Source organism: Diadema antillarum, unplaced genomic scaffold, assembly GCF_040938485.1.
Source record: "Diadema antillarum isolate AM-2024a unplaced genomic scaffold, OU_Dant_1.0 seq00000441_RagTag, whole genome shotgun sequence".
Taxonomy (NCBI): Eukaryota; Metazoa; Echinodermata; class Echinoidea; order Diadematoida; family Diadematidae; genus Diadema; species Diadema antillarum.
In genome coordinates this window covers 229,065-246,700 of record NW_027271416.1, presented here as the reverse complement: position 1 = coordinate 246,700, position 17,636 = coordinate 229,065, and the positions used below count along the sequence as shown (strand labels likewise).

At 38.0% G+C, this 17,636-nt stretch overlaps 1 protein-coding gene across 1 annotated transcript in view; it reads right to left on the bottom strand.

Moving 5' to 3' along the window:
• LOC139732615 (bridge-like lipid transfer protein family member 2) overlaps positions 1–16,802 on the bottom strand; it is a 58,947-nt gene extending 42,145 nt beyond the window's left edge. The window contains exons 1-13 of the mRNA XM_071643472.1: positions 16,655–16,802; positions 13,583–13,703; positions 12,984–13,033; positions 12,270–12,397; positions 11,485–11,540; positions 9,182–9,300; positions 8,645–8,708; positions 7,922–8,008; positions 5,650–5,695; positions 4,129–4,185; positions 2,087–2,178; positions 1,644–1,702; positions 385–509 (exon numbers count right to left, since the gene is read on the bottom strand). Coding sequence (XP_071499573.1) covers positions 385–509; positions 1,644–1,702; positions 2,087–2,178; positions 4,129–4,185; positions 5,650–5,695; positions 7,922–8,008; positions 8,645–8,708; positions 9,182–9,300; positions 11,485–11,540; positions 12,270–12,397; positions 12,984–13,033; positions 13,583–13,703; positions 16,655–16,719 — 1,069 coding nt within the window. The 5' untranslated portion in view covers positions 16,720–16,802. The remainder of the gene's footprint in view (positions 1–384; positions 510–1,643; positions 1,703–2,086; positions 2,179–4,128; positions 4,186–5,649; positions 5,696–7,921; positions 8,009–8,644; positions 8,709–9,181; positions 9,301–11,484; positions 11,541–12,269; positions 12,398–12,983; positions 13,034–13,582; positions 13,704–16,654) is intronic.
• Positions 16,803–17,636: the final 834 nt, after the last annotated feature.

Genomic DNA, 17,636 nt, shown 5'->3' with positions numbered 1-17,636 from the left:
AAACTATGCCTCACAAACAGGCTAGTTTTCTCACACATGCAAATTTTGTGCACGTCTTTACAACATGGGTTATCTCTTATAACACTAGATTGCTGCTGCCAGACATGGCCACAGTCAATAGTGTGACTAGATTCAGAGTAGATTCAAAGCACTGAACAGGTGCATCAACTATTAAATACATAACTTGATCCTTAGAAAAGCCATATCAATGAATTTGAATACAGTAGCAAACTGGCTTATTGATATTCATTGCATATCAAGTGATCCGAAGTAAGATACCAACATAGCTCGCACATTTCAAGGGATTTTATGGTACAAGAATAGCAGACTATAACAGACAGGCAGTGACAATTCTAATCTGCTCTTGCAGTCCATGATCTCTACCTGAGCATGTTAGATGACAGGTGAGTGGGGGCAGCAAGAGGTCCTCATTTTGGGAGCAGATGATGCCCTCCCGGCTGGCTAGCTGACTGGTCAGTGTGATGCTCTGGGTGTTGAACTGCAGTGATCTGAAAAAAAAAAATATCATGCCACTGCAGACTTTGCTTTAGTGTGACCTTAATCTAACTCTTAGCATCATCATTATCATCACCATAATCACCATCATCATCTTCATCATCATCACCATCACCATTATCATCCTCATCATCGCCATCACGATTATCATCCTCGACATCACCACCACCACCATCATCTCCATCATCACCACTATATCAAAAGGATAGGTTTATAGCTCTTAGCTCAAACTGACATCAATATCTTTTTCCTTTATATAATTCCTCTGCAGCTCCTCCATGAGTAATTTACCGTACGATGGTTATCACATCAGTGTACAAATCGACATGCAAGCAGCGTGGATTCTACTTCCTCTTTCATATCATACATGAGCATGACTAGAATGGAAATATCTTTCTTTTTTTGCCCTAGTGCTTAGAGATTTTTCATGTGATAATGTGCTATATAAATATTGTAAATTATCATTATTATTATCACTATTATTGTAATCACTCAAATGAGAAACTTAAAGGACAAGTTCACCTTCATAAACATAAGGATTGAGAGAATATAGCAATATTAGTAGAACACATCATTGAAAGTTTGAGGAAAATCGGACAATCCGTTCAAAAGTTATGAATTTTTGAAGTTTTTGTGCAGTACCCGCTGGATGAGAAGACTACTGCAGTGTATAAATAACTAAGATGTCACATGCGTACAACAATATAAGGAAAATATAAAGAGAATTTCACAAAATTCCATCTTTTGAAAAAAGTACACATTCCCCTGACTCGTTACCGATAAATGTTATGGGTAATATTATTCCCCCTGCCTTTAGAAAGAGGCAAGTCAATTGCTCTTTTATTATGCGAAAAAAGTGAAAATATGTTGAATTGTCTTTTATATTTTCTTTATACTGTTGTACGCATATGACTCACAAGCTGTAGTAGTCTCCTCATCCAGCGGTTCCAACACAAAAATTTAAAAAATTCATAACTTTTGCATCGATTGTCCAATTTTCCTCAAACTTTCACTGATGTGTTCTACTAATATTGTTGCATTTTCTCAATCCTTATGTTTATGAAGGTGAACTTGTCCTTTAAAAGCAGGTTCTTTGTATGTAGACTGAAAGCATGATAAATACATACCTCTGACCTCCCTGTAAAACCATCTGCCAAGAAGCTGCCGTGATGTCCAAACATGCCTCCTGTTGAGAACAAAGAGAAGGGAAATAGCAAGCCACGCTCCAACACTGCTCCCCAGTAATACGTCTCTAGTGTGGTATTGGGTCAGTAGAGGCAATGTTTTTAGAAAATAGTGTTAAACCGGTGCATGCTTACAGAATTTTCAGATAAGGTCTACTGGAATTATTTGACATTTGTCATCGTCAAGCAATGTCATTTCCTTTGGCGACTCCAGACACAGTTTTCTTTCCCACAGCATGTGGTACAAGGGGTATCTTGTACGTTGCAGTGAACAAAATTAGAGACATATACACAGTATTGTATTGCCCTTTCTAGTGAACAACGACATTGTTATCTACTATTCATAACACAGAGTTTTGGAGTCAGCCACACAGTGGAAATCTTACCTCTGGAAAAGTTCTGGTGATGATTTTTAGTTTCTGTGCCAGAGCATTCTCATGCTGTGCTGTTGATGGTGCATCGACAAATTCCTCTTGCACTGTAAGGACATAAAGACCATTACTAAGTATAAAAGAGACAACCTAGACGCAATCATATTTCTACATGACATGAATGTGGAAGTCATTAAAAAAAAACCCAATAATCATCAGAAAATCTTTTTAGATTACATTTAATGAATACGCAGATACAAATTTTTTGCATGCTGCAGGTATGAATGCTTTGATGAATGACAGCAAATCCTTTACTTCTTGTACTGTACAGCACAGAGGAGAACAATATGTGACCCGCTACAACAAAATGATCCTAAAGTCGGGCGAGGTCGAGTATTTGAAAATTGCATGATATAATCCCCTAATCTTTCTGCTTTAAGTTGATATATAACACATTTTATAAAAATAATCGGCTAAAATAAAAATATCGATGTTTAAAAGAGAGCATGTCGAGACGTCTGGAAAATCACTGTTTCGAGAAAAGCGCCCTAAAAGTCTTCCTTTTGACGCAATCGCGATCAAGGGACATGCAAGTCAGTTTTCACCTCTGGACAATAGAAGGTAAGCCCTAGCAACCCCTGAAGAGTTCATTCAAGCACATCAGCGTCGGCGGTCTCCTCACCAACCAATCAGTGACCAGAATGTGAGAAGCGGCTGAGCATAGCGCACCCCGCCCGCACACACCAGTCGACTGGGCAGTGTGCGAGCTTCACGCTTCGGTTAGCAGCAAGCAGCAAACTGACCAATGAGATCACTCTGGTCGTTGTTGGGGGCGGAACCTATCTGTGGCGCTCAATCCAAATTTTCGAACCAGTCTCTGCTTCGTTGAAACGCCAAAAAACATGGCTCAGAAAAACGCTATTTTTTCATCATTCCTTTGATCATTTTGCTTCAAAATTTCGACAGATGATAGAAGACATGTTAGACTCCAATAATATATCAAAATCAGAAAATCATAAGTTTTGACCAATTTTAATGCTCTGACTTCAAACTCGATTTTCACGGCTTCGACCGTGCGCGACTTTAGGACCTTTTTGTTGTAGCGGGTCACATATATCCTGTTTTTTCTTCACTTTGCATGAGAAAGGATTCCCAAAGTAGAAAAGGAAAAGAACTGGAAGGGGGAGAAGAGCACTTTGCAAGAAACGATGGTTTGGACTAATGAAACTCAAACAAATTTTGACAAATATTCTTGAAGACATGATATAAGTTTTAACTAATATATTATTCTATAACTTGGCGTTTGTCTTCTTTTTTTCTTCTTTTTTTTTGGTCACTGACACATCTCTTTTGAGAGTATTACTCAATCCTTTACTCAATAATCATGTTGAATGAACAAAATAAATTGATAATATACTGAAAAAGAGGACATTTTTGTGCGAGTAATATTTCGGATATGGTCAGATAACACGATATTTTCTTTTCTGTGGAATTAAAACATTTGTATTAAATACAACAAGCAAAAACATTTGTGTGCTTTTATTTTTGCATGTGTTTTTGGTTGCTCAAAATACAGAAAAATTTCCACTGCAGAGTAATGGAGATTACCACTGCTCAAATGAAAATAATAGGCTGATAAATATATACCTCAAGGCCCTGTTTTATGAAGAGTTAAAATTGATTATATAATTGATTTCAACTGTAAGTCTATGGCAACCTGTGTGGTCAGGAAATTTAAAATCGATTTTATCTTTTGATGAAACAGGGCCCAGGCCATGTAACTACACACCCTCAACAACTGTCAGCAAAATTTGATTATAGCTGAATGACGATGATGATGATAATAGTAGTTACCATCATCATAATCACCACTATCATATCAATAATAATGATGATAGCGATGATCATAATAATAGTAATCATAACAACAATCATTATTTTCACTGCCTAATTTGATTAACAGCAAGAATAGAAAGCACACACACAACAACAACAAATCAAAGAGTCTAAAAGGATATTATTGTTGGTTATTTCCCTGAATATTCTGTTATTTCTACCTGGCATCACAGCAGGGGTTGCTTTAGACACTCGTGTGAGACCAGTGGGCAAGAAACCTGAAACGAGGAATGTGAAAAGTGAGGCTACCAGAAATGTGCAGAGGTGGTGATTATTAATGATAGATTCAGAAAAAAAAAATAGCTAAAATGAAATGACTGATAGCACACACCCTCTTTAAAACATAGACAAGAATTGTCCACAGGTAACACACACAGAGAAGAAACACATGAAGTGACAGTTTTGAGAATTTATGTCATTATGCCCTATTCGAGTCTATCATAAAGACTCATAACTTCTGCAAGTGACTTTCATATATGTCATAATATACACACTTACACACACACACATATTTGAAATTTTCTGCATGCTAAAAATCTGGACTTTCCTGTAATGTCAATGATTTCATTGAAAATATAGTACATAGTTTTGTTTTGTGCTACATATTGGTCCCTTTCCAAACTGGGCCAATGCACTGCACAGTTTACAAGAAGAGCTCTCCCAACATTTCTTGCTCTATATTTTTCCCTCTTCTTTGGGTGTGTGTGTGTTGGGGGGGGGGGGGCACAGGAATTTGTCTAACAGATTCCTCACTGTTTCATAACACACTTTCATCAATTTTGTGGCAACAAAGAGGGAAGCTGGGAGTCTGTAATCATTTATGCAACACAACTCACGATGATGTCACAAATTTGTGTGCATCAACGGAGTACAGCACAGATCGAGAGGGTTTTGTCATGCTATGGACAGCGCATATTTTGTTTCAATAGAAGAATAAATGTGTTTATCATATGACTCAGATGAGAAAGAGAGAGAAAGATGAAGGGAAGGGAAATGATGACGAATAAGGAAGGTTGCTATGAATGGAGGCTTTGCAGTGGCTGTCTTTTCTTTTAATTTGGGAATTTGATGATCATGATCAACATCTGTCGTGGATGTCTTTGTCAGTGCAATATAAATAATTCAGAATATTCTGCATCAAATAACTGTAAGCTCTGATACTACCTGTCGGAATCCTGGGTTGGAAGGTAGCTTCAAAAGCAAGATAGAACACATAAAAGATAACTTTTACCATGCAGAGTATGATTGTTGCATATTCTCATAAAAACATTTGCTGCACAATTAAAATCCTTGCTTTTCATGTCTTGGTCTCAGATTCAAGTATACAGTGGTAGGTTTCAATGCATTGTTCTTGAATCATGCTTATTTCACATTTGACTGGTCTTTATCCAAAGAAACTTACACATTAGTCATCAGCTGTAAGTGTAACAAATAGTTAGTGATAGAAAATGATGTTGTGAGATCCACACACATTACATACAAAAGTATTGTTACCGACAATTGAAATTGTTATCTGAAAGAGATGAAAAAGAGCTCTCAAAAACAAACACAAAACCAGAAAAATTAATCTATCCTGGTTTTGACATTGAAAAGGTGCATTCACATGTATTAAAGGTCAAAGAAGTCAGATATTGATGAAAATTCAGTCACAATAGTAGACGCTAAATTGTGTCCAAACTTACCATCATATATTGTGATATTCGGACTTCCAACTTCCACAAAGAGAGTCTATGACACATCAAAACATGAAAATGATATATCTAAATGCCATGAAACTATAACTTTTTTCCAAATGAAAATCTTTGAAATAAGTCATAGTGCTCTCGTAGCCTACCTTTGCACAGATAGAATAGATATGTTGATACATACATTCGTGATTAGCTGCCAATAAAATAAGTACAATCAAAGTGAATAACTAAATCAAACCAATAGCTCATCCTTCAAGAAGAACACAAATTTAACATTCCAAATAAAATCCCATTTAAGTGTCAATTCTGCATGTTTTAACAATTTGACTGCAAATGGAACATACAATTTGAACAGAATATGAAATTTAACAGTAAGAAAACAAATTAGGGGAAATACATTTTATTTAAAAAAGCAATTGGATTTTTTGGGGACAAATCCTTGTCATCAGATGAGCATAATTATACTTCACATTTTCTTTTTTCTTTTTTTTGCACGGCTGAAGAAGAAAGGTAACTTGCAAGCCATATCCTTTTAAATTCTTTGTGCCATTCTGCGATCCACGTGCTCATATTAATCATCCTTCATAGATATTCATGAAGAAATTCTTTCTTTCTTCTATGTAGACTCTTCAAAAGCTACACTACAACGTATAAAACTAGAAATATCACTTAAGGTGATTAATACCCCCGCCCCGTGACGACAGTCTTACCCAAGGAATGATCTTTCCTTGATCTTCTGCCATTTAAATGCCGTTACCATGGCAACGCAGCTTCCGACACGTCCGAAAAATATGTCTTGCACATCTTCCCACCAAGACTATTGTGTGTGCCACATTTCATAAGCTTTTGTCAAAAACTGAGGAAGTAGTTCAATCCACAAGATCTTTCCTTGATCTTCCGCCATTAATATGCCGTTACCATGGCAACGCAGCTTCCGACACGTCCAAAAAATATGTCTTGCACATCTTCCCACCAAGACCAATGTGTGTGCCACATTTCATGAGCTTCAGTCGAATACAGAGGAAGTAGTTCAATCCGCAAGATCTTTCCTTGATCTTCTGCCATTTATATGCCGTTACCATGGCAACGCAGCTTCCGACACGTCCGAAAAATATGTCTTCCACATCTTCCCACCAAGATCAAGGTGTGTGCCACATTTCATAAGCTTTGGTCAAAAAACTGAGGAAGTAGTTAAATCCGCAAGATCTTTCCTTGATCTTCTGCCATTAATATGCCGTTACCATGGCAACGTACTTTCGGGTACTGTCAAAAAATGCGTCTTGCACATCTACAACCAAAGGCACACATCTGTACCAAGTTTCATGGAAATTGGGCAAAAAATGAGGAAGTAGTTTGCAACACAAAATTTTCCATCATTTTGGCTCATAATATGTGAGCTGTTACCATGGCAACATACTTTTTGTCACTGTCAAGAAATGTGTCATGCTGACCTATATCCTAAGACAAACATTCAATATGAATTCCATGAGAATTGGAAGAACACTGATGAAGCAGTTTTGCCATGAAGCATTTTGCCCTATATTTTACCAATAACATGCCGTTACCATGGCAACGCACTTTTTGCCACTGCGGAAATATGTGTCTTGCACATTAACATATTCAGATGAACATCTGTACCTAATTTCATAAAAATTGATCAAAAACTGTGGGAGGAGTTCGCGACGCAAGATTTGTACCCATTTTTGCCCATAATATGCCGTTACCACGGCAACGTACTTTTGGGTACTGTCAAAAAATACGTCTTGCACATCTACAACCCAAGGCACACATCTGTGCCAAGTTTTATGGGAATCGGTTGAAAACTGAGGAAGTAGTTCGCGACGCAAGATTTGCAACGGACCGACCGCCCGACCGACCGCCCGACCGACCGCCCGACCGACCGCCCGACCGACCGCCCGACCGCCCGACCGCCCGACCGCCCGACCGCCCGACCGTCCGCTGATTCCTATATACCCCCTTCAAACTTCGTTTGGCGGGGGTATAACTATAATAAGTAAGTAAAAACTGTCCATACAATGTCATGTATTACAATACAATACATACAATACAATTACATGTATACAACTTTGTCACACTGAGTAGCTGAGTGCCAAGTGAGTTCAGGGACATGGTTTTACATTTTACAAAAAACTGAAGTCTTGAGGGAAGGCAACTTTACCACCAGCACTACACTTGTACTTCATCAAAGGTTGTTGGCACGTATGCCTATTAGGTCAAAGTTTCATGGATGGAAGTATGACCTTACCGTAAGAACTCTCTGCATCAGGTCAATCTGTGTGGACACCTTGAGACTGACCGATGCTTGTGCGACGTGCGACTGGTCTCCATCACTCTGAGGTCACAGGTCAGCAGTTGGAGAGAGAAGGGTGGGGGGCAGAGGTGAGACAAGTATTTAAATTTTCATTTATATGAGAATCCATTGATAAACATATCAGAAATTTTCTTGCAATGATGCAAAGCATGTCACTGATACACAATGGGTCAATTCAAATGCCATGGTAACACGCTTCATGAAGTGCAATATTTTCCAGCCTAATCATTCCTAATCTTAAATCTATACAGGACAATGATGAAACATTAAACATTTGTCTTTTTGCAAATTTGAACTTTTTCTACTTTTCAAAATACTTACTCTGCAGTCTGCTCTGTTTAAACTTTATCACACACAAAAAAAAATTGAAATTGGCAAATGGTCTATCAATACACATAAAACAATTTCTCAAAACACGGTCTGTTACGTGCAAATAAAAAACAGAGTGAAATTGGGTGAATATTTGGATGTGATACAGAAAAACAAAAAAGAAATTTCACATCAAATCACAAGACATACTTTTTGTGTTTATACATGTCATATAAAAGTAAACATGCAGAGCAGTCTGTCTTTACCTAACGAAATATTCAAATCAGATTGAATCAGAAGGGGGAAAACAAATCTCTCCCTCTTGTCTGAGAACAGAAAGTGACATACCGGCTTTGTGCTGCGCAGCATTTTCAGTGACAGCTGCTGGGAGAAAAAGTCTGCAGCGATGACCCTGTGATATCCAAGATATATTAACAATCAGGAGCAAGCAAGTATGATTATTGTATATGACAGCATTTTAAAGGGGGTAATTACGGCACACTTAAAAAAAATTTGGCATCTTTTTTTGTTTCTTGTTATTTGTATTGAAGCACTTGACCATGCATACCATAAAAGAGCAAGCACCTGTGAATACTAGAAAGCTTGAAGGCATACCTTCATCATCCTTTGAAGTTATCAACTGAAGTAAAACTATTAAATTTCTTTAGTTAATAGAAATCTTGTTGACTGTAAAGAGCTCAAATGAGCATAAACAAATGAAATGCTAATCTCTGTTCAAAGGAATCATGAGAAATCATTCACATTCAACGTAAGCATTTTTCTCCAGTTATCTGTAGAATTCAACCTGAAACATTACACAGAATCAGATCTACAAGCAGAAGGGAATTTAGTATCTGATCAACAGGTAGGTACAGGAATTCTCACCCATCGCTGGACGACTGTCCAACCAGCGAGACCCCAGAAACCGTGACGTGGAGAAGGGAGTCCACCCCCATGGCTCCTAGCAGCATGATGTTCACAGCCTCCATGTGGAATGAAGTCAGCTGAGGTGGATGAAGAAGGGTGGCAATGATTGAGAAAAAATAAAATAAAAAGGAAAACTTGAGCACCATGAAACATAGGAAGGTGTAAACACTTATACCATTAGTGGTATTACTGCAGATAGAGATTGGTAGATACTCTTAAAAGAGATGACGCTCTGACCATATCTCATTCACATCAAAGTGCAATTTCAGCCAATATTTTTTGTTGTGTTTGATAAACAAAGAGTAAAATCAGTAAATCAGAATGGTAGATGCTTGTTCATATTTGGACCTGAGAAAATTATAAACTTAGGTTTCTCATAATTTGGCTGATAGAGATGCTGGTCAAAACCCAATATGGCAATTAGTTGAGCTGAACATGTCAACTCACAACTCTTCCACGCATTAGTGCATAAAAATATCATTAAAATCTTACAATGTGGTCAGTGATTGAACAAGCATCAGCCTTTGCCTGTGAAAGTTATCTTTGCACGATTACTGCAACACAACAAAAATTTCGTGTGAAGAATAAAGTTTTTCTTTTAAAACATCACATTAAAAAAAAAGGAAATTTATCAGCGCTTTCTTAGCAGGTCAAGCTAGAAGAGAAGAGTTGTGCAGTCATACTTGACTACTACTACTATGACTGTTACGGACAGCCCTCTTTTGATAAAAACAGATCAACATTTATGCTTTCAATTTCTTTCAAAGTTTACATCCAATTTGGATGAAAGCTCAACAATTATTTTTGTTTGATTACACTCTTTTCCGTAAAGCAAACCTGTACGTAGTAAGAAATTGACACAACTTTTTTTTTTTTTTGCAAATCAATCTTTATACCAAACCATTATATGATTCACCCCAGGTGACTACTTTACAACACATACAAGCAATATCATCATTACTGGGACAGCGCATTGAGGAAACTACGTCACATCACACTGGTGACAGCCCTTGTTATGCCACACACAAGTCAATAACAGCAACATTCAGAAGGGGGTAGGATCTGAATTTTTTGTTATCTATATCCCTTCTCTCACATGCATGTAGGATGCAAATGAAAATTGCAATTAATAATTGCTAGGAAGAAATATCTGCCACATGGGATTGAATGTAATTACAAGTGCCGAGATATGTTCTTTCTCAGGAGTTTTAAAGCATACTGATTCCTTATTACCACATACTGTAGCAACCTTTATTCTCTGCCTCCTGTGCAAGACAAGGGAAATAGTACTAAGTAAGATGCTTGTATCACACATTAGACATGACACTACAGCACTGGCAGGTGGCTAATAATAGCTCCAATGGTCAACTTCCTACTCATTCTCTTCGATGCAATTTTAGACAGGATTGGATCAAATCGAATGATATCAGTACCAGTAGTCTAATCCAAATCATGAAGGTGTCACTATATGCACTATCATGGAAACTCCAGACAGAACTTCTGGAGCAAATCATCCAAACTAGACGCAAGATTATCTTTCTTACAGACAGCATGTTGCCATCATTACATAATGTGTGTGGTCTGTTTCCTTCGTTTTTGAGCCCCCATCCCCCATGTTCAAAGTACAACTTAGTAGCTATTGTGTTAAAATCTTTATGACCCTACCATAAAAGAGCAGACATACCAATGGTTAATACAGGCCTTCCACTAGCCTTGAATTGGATTATTCATGGTACAGTTGTATTTACAGCTATCAAACAAAGTCCTGGGGGTGTTTCATCAACGTTTGTCAGCGCTGACAACTGTCAGCGCTGACAATTTCAGCAAAATCCTTGGTTTTGATTGGCTGAGATGCTCTGGTCACTGACAGTTACTATGGTGATTCAAGTTGTCAGCACTGACAAACGTTGATGAAACACCCCCTGATATGTAGTTCTTCATTGGAGTTTGTTTTTATGTACTTTGTTTTGTTTTGCTTGGTACAGAAGTGTAGCATGATGAAGATGTTAGGAATAGTTCCTATGTTTCATATTCCAGTTGTAATCAACAGTTTCTTTTATAATAAGAATGAAATACAAATTTTGTCATTCTTTGGCTGTCACTCATGTTCCAAATGATTTGTGTGATTTTTTTTGTTGGCTAAATTATTTATTTTTGGAAATGATAGAAAATGAGAACCAGAACAACATGTCTCCACTGGACACACTTGCACATTTCATTATGACTGTATTAAAAAATAACACCTGAAATGTAAACATTACCTGTGCAGCATACTGGAGAAGAGTGGGAACACTACTCATCAAAACCTTGGTCAACCCTGTGTAATAAAAGAGAAAGATGGAAAAGAAAGATACATTAATGATTAATAGAATAAAACTTGAAAAGTACTCGGAGAGCGCAGACCTCCGCCAAGCCAGCAACTCATTCCCACCCAAACACGCATGCAATTTCCCAATATAGCAGTCTTTTGTTTATGTCATCAGCTTCCAGCTGTGATGCGCCTTGCCTGAGCAGAGTATGCACTAAAGTACACGTATGTGCCACTAGAACTACTACCAAGTTCACTGACCTTATATGTGACAGACGAAAATTTTTCAAAAATCCATAAAAAACATGTAAACCACTACCAAAATTTACTCATCTGTTCCTTGTGTCATTATCCACTTTTCCTACAAGTTTAATTCAAATCCGTACACAACTTTTTGTGTTATTTTGCAAACAGACGAACCAACACCAATGATGACTTAATCTCCTCCTCCCTTGGTGGAGGTACATGTACATGTAATAATGAAATCAGACATAAAAAATGTACACGAATTACAAAATAGGTACTCAATTATCTTTTTTGAAATCTGAAACATGCAAATCCTGTTAATTTGTATTCATAATATTAAAGACCTACCATGTAAAATCACATGTTCAAATTTGCAATGCATCTCATTTGAAAACACTTCCCTTTCATTCATCCCCATCATCAGAGGGAGGTCAAGATTAATAATAGCTCCCCCCCCCCCCCCCGCCCCATAATTGCCTCAATGTAAATTACCTGATCTTGTTCTGGGTCTGTCTGCTTGGGAGACTGGTCTCAAGGGAGCAGCATCATCTGGGGCGCCCTCTTCTTCGCTGAGTTCTGCCCGCACACTCACATCTCCTATGTGCAGGGCCATTGGGCATCTGACAGATGCAACAAGAACAACAAACACAGGGGAGGGGAAACGAATTTCACATCAGTCTTACTTTGAGTGACATCATATGTAAAATGGACTTCCACTCTGCCATTATGGATATGTCTTGATGAAATATTTTTTTTTATTGATGATAAAACATCCACTGCAAAACTCTTCCTTCAGGGTTTCAATTCATTCACTGTTTTGCTCAAATATATAAAATGTACTAGTTGAAAACATGAATAAGGTACATGTCCAGGTTCTCATTTATCCAAAAAAAAAAAAGAGAAGAAAAAAGAAATACTTGAGGCAGAGTACATGTAGAAACATGCAGTAAATACTGTTGTCCCAATTTTGTGTGATGCTCCAACATCTAGAGGCAATAAAAATCAAATAACAGCTTTCACAGTCTTGTGATGAGACTTTGATAAAGTCAATATATGAAATTATTAAGAATTGTATGACATGGTGCGGGCAATACATCTCCTACAAATAGGACATGTACAGAGTATGTGTTAGACTTCATATTGACTAATTTCAAGACGATGTCCAGAAATGTGATTTTGTTTTCAATAATTCGAAGGAATACTTACTGCTGCTGTGAGTTGAAGAGTCTCCATGATATCCAAATGCAATCTACAACCTAGTTGGGGGAGAATTGTAATTTACATTTTCATCATTGATATTTACAAGGAGACATTTATGAAGAACTGTACAATCTCATATCTGTGTTTGTACTGTGGATTTGGTTCAAACACTCAAACAAGCTGATTCCTTGACATGACCAGCACTAAAACTGCACAAAAAATTAAAGCATGTGGAAAAAAGCTAACACAAAACATTGCATAAAATTCTTTAACACAGGAATTCAGTGATTCTCTCTGTGACTTTATTTTCTTCTTTTTTTCAATAAGGTGCTACAGTTTCACATGCCTGTTGAACAAAGATAATGAAACTCTGTGCAAGTTTATAAGATTTACTGGACACTCCAATGACAATTCTTCCTAAAGGGAAGTGAAAAGATATTGAATGTGCAAGGCTACTCTGATTTATACTGTAGACGTAGTTCTCAGTAAACACAAGTTCGATATTGCTTAATTCTTCTTTTAACTCATATCCCTTGTTTTCTACTGTGTCATCATTCCTGGAGTATGAAATAAAAGGAAAAAATATGAGAAAATTATAAACTTACCACACTGCAATTTGGCAACTGCACAGAAATGTTTTTCCAGGAGAAGAATCCAATGTACTCAATGGAAATGCTCTTTCTGAAAAGTTTACTCAGAACTTTGGAGAGGACTATGGCACTCAATCTACAAAAGAGAAAATGGCGAAGGTGAAAGTTGATTTAGGATTACAGGAGATCAATGACAAGGCTACTAGCTGCAACAATCATCAGTGCTGTCAGGTAACACTACCTGAGACTTGTACCAAGGAGCAGCGTTCAAGAGAATGGAGTCACAACCGTCTTATTTCCTTTGCCAGATGTTCAATGCTGCCGCTCAAAAATATTTGAAGCATGTGCCAAACAGGATCTGCCATGCAGATAGGAAGACAATTGACTCGTGTCTCATTGCATAATCACCAGTCACTTTCTATGGAAGATACAAGTGTATGTCTTTGTGATGGTAATTACTTTTCGCTATCCCTTCTTATAAAAGGTAGATGGTGCAGACACGAGGATGCGGCAATAAAAATTTCGCAAAAAATGCTGAAATAAAAATGAATATCACTCGATTGGGCATACCCGGGCACTAATCTGATATACCTATCAATAAAGAATATACTTGAAGATTATTCTATATCAGTTTAATTTGTGGAAATTAAGTGGAAAGTGATAAAACCGGCTTTCCAGGATGGTACAATTTTAAACATTTTCACATGATACAGCTCTGATTTACACTTTTGCACAAATTTCTGGATGGGATTGACTTTTGTTTTACATGCTTTATCATTACGCGAAATTTCATTTCATTTAATAAATAAATTATAAGCAAAATATGGCCAACATCACTAATTATGTTAGCGTTCAAAATTAATCTTCAGATTGCTAAGCAAGACGGTGGCATCGAACATCGATCATCAAAGGCACAAATGCACCTGTGAAATTCTATTGAACATCAATACAAAACTGACAACTGTTAGAATAATTATAGCCAGTTGGAATTCCAGCTATGAAACCTCCTTGTTTATACAGAGCATTAACGCATTCTGGTCATCAAAACTGCGGTAAATCATCAATGCCTTGTGCTACACACACACCTTCTGAGGTGCAAAATATATACAATTTAGTGTTGTATTATGATACAAGTTCAGTCAAAAGGAATAGACTTTACACTACAGCAGCAAATCAAGGGAACTGTAAAAGCTTGTCATAATGTACTGGATTATTATAGACAGGTGCATTGCAGGGCAATAATGTAATGATGTATAATGCACTTGTCAATGTAATGACTCACCCCACTTCCCCCGGACATGGGTGCGTCATTTCCTCGTTTGGTCCGTCAAATTTGTGACCCAGGTGTTCGTCATTTTACCAGCTTTGTCCGTCAAATTTTTGACCGAGGGGTGCGTCAAAATCCCATCATTGTCGGTCAAAATTTTGACCGAGGGGTGCGTCATGGTAAGTCACTTGGCTATGGAAAACTGCACGCATTTTTGCACGCTACCAGTACCGGATACACGTACCGCGAGTGAAATTACAGTGAGCGCTTTCCCGCGGCAAGTGAAAATCAAAGTCCGGAAGCGTTTTGGAATAAGAGGGAAAAATGCTTGCCAGAATCTGGCAAGCAAATAATTTAAAAGCCACCCTTTCTCCTTACATTTTCCCTCCAACAAACCCATGAAATCATGCATACTCAATCTCAAACCAGGGACTGTTCAGCGATGTTACAACTTGTTCAACCTTTACTGTTGAACACTTAGTGCCTATTGCATATTGCGATGCAACACTAACACACATTGCTATCGAAGAAAGTTCGTTTACATTCCAATACAATGTGCATCTAAATAATGTTCTGTGGTGACAAAGGCGAATTTTTGACAGTAAAAGAAGCGGCAGCAGAAGAAACTGCCTGCCGAATGCCATTTTCTGCTCGCGGGATAGCCCAACCAGACGTGCGACGCTGTTATCTGTGCGAATCTCTACGTACAGTACAGCGACTAGACTGTATGTAGTTACTCGTGGGAATGTCGTGGCGTGGTGTGTACTGTGCTGCAGCAGTATGCATCCACCGCACTAGCAATGGCCGCGCACACACAGCGCATCTGCACACATGCATGTGATTGTCATGTATGGATTGCATGCACAGAATACATACTACTGTACGGAATATCGTAGCAGCAGCGTGATGTACGGTGAATGAAGGTACGGTGCTTACAGGGCCATGGTAACGGAAATTTGCCGAAACTTTTACAAATTATGTTTACGAACCAAAAGAAAATGAAATTGCTTGAATAGAACGTATGCAAAAATCGTTTCAGTATTTACGGGGGTGCGTCAAATGTACCGAGGATGTCCGTCAAAAAAGTGACCGAGGTGTGCGTCACTTTCAACGTGTTGTCCGTCAAAAAAGTGACTGTGGTGTTCGTCACTTGCAGCGTTTTGTCCGTCAAAAAAGTGACTGTGGTGTCCATCAAAAACCCCGTGTGGTCAGTCAAAAAATGACCGTGACGCACCCATGTCCGGGGGTAGTGGGGTGCATCATTACATTGACAAGTGCATAAAACAGAAACGGAAAAAAAAAAAATCACTTGCCCAAATAGGTATTTAATTTAATTAAAGTGCCATGCCTACTCATTTCGCATGCCTGATAGGGAAGTCTGTACTGTAGTAAAGTGGCCGCAAAACTCAGGACCTAGCCACAGCTCCAGCCATTTGGTGGCTACATACAGTGCAGTGCCAGTGGTGTGTGGTCTTGCTCTTGTTATGTCGATGTTTTTATTGACATGCATGACAACAACACTGAACTGGTCTGAACTGTACATTTAACGTTAGAAAGTAAGTGGATGAGGAAATTCCTGCATTCAGCTGTTTATATGATTCTGAACTGTAAAGTGGCTACCCTACCATTAGTTCTACAAGTAGACTGTAGGATAGTATAATTGAATAAAACTTCTTTTTTTTCTGAAGCATACAACTCCTCCGCTTACGCAGTCTTTAATATATGGGACTGTTATGGAGGTGATGTTGACATTTGACTACGATTCATGTAAAGAATACAACGCACAGACATCAGACAAATAACTCATGTAAGACCCTTACCTTGATAGTAATGTCACAGATAAAACGAATACAAAAACGTAGAATAAGAATGAATACAGATCCATGGCTCAAGCGGAGCAACATTTCTTAGCAAGAACTGGAAGTAATTTCAATTCTCGAACTCGGAATAACGTCAACATCTTCGTAGTGTACGTGCAATGATGAGGTGTGTACACAGGGTCGAACTGAAACGTACACGCACTCGGGCTCGGACGACAGTATCATAATGGATCGTATTGCTTTTCCGTACCGGTTCCGTACAGTTGGGACCAGGGTAAGAGAAACGGGTCAGAAGAAGAAATTGAAGTAGTGATTCCCTATTCACTAGTAGTGAATAGTAGACTACTGAGTATATAGGAGCTCAGTCAGAGGTCAATGAACTTTGATTTTGTTATTGTTGTTGTTGTTGTTGTTGTTGTTGTTGTTCTTCTTCTTCTTCTTCTTCTTCTTCTTCTTCTTCTTCTAGATTCTTCTTCTTTCTTTCTTTCTTTCTTTCTACACTTTCTCTTTCTCTTCTCTTTTCTTCTTCTTTAATTAAAACCAACAACCAAACATATCTCCGGGATTACACACTGATATCAGTATCACTGCTAATATTATGTGTAGATCGAAAAGGAACTCTTAAAAAGAAAATCTATATTTCTTTAACTTTATCTCTTTAAGCAGCTAAATCAGTGATTATCTTTAGTTTGGTGTGGAAAGCCTCCCTCAATTATTGCCACCCCCCCCTTAACCCTATAACCGAACGGTCTCTTAAGAAGGACGACGCCAGCACAGACCCTTAATTCTTTAAAATTTTCTCACCCTAATAAGCAATATACATATAGTTGAAAACATCATTTCCGGCAAAGGGGAGGGGGGGGGGGTGGCAGGATTTCATGGGGGGATAGAATTAGAAAAAAATAACCTTTAAATTCAAGTTTGTTAGCTTAGTTCATTGGGGGCACACACACACATTTCTGTTGCCACTTCCGGGTTTAAT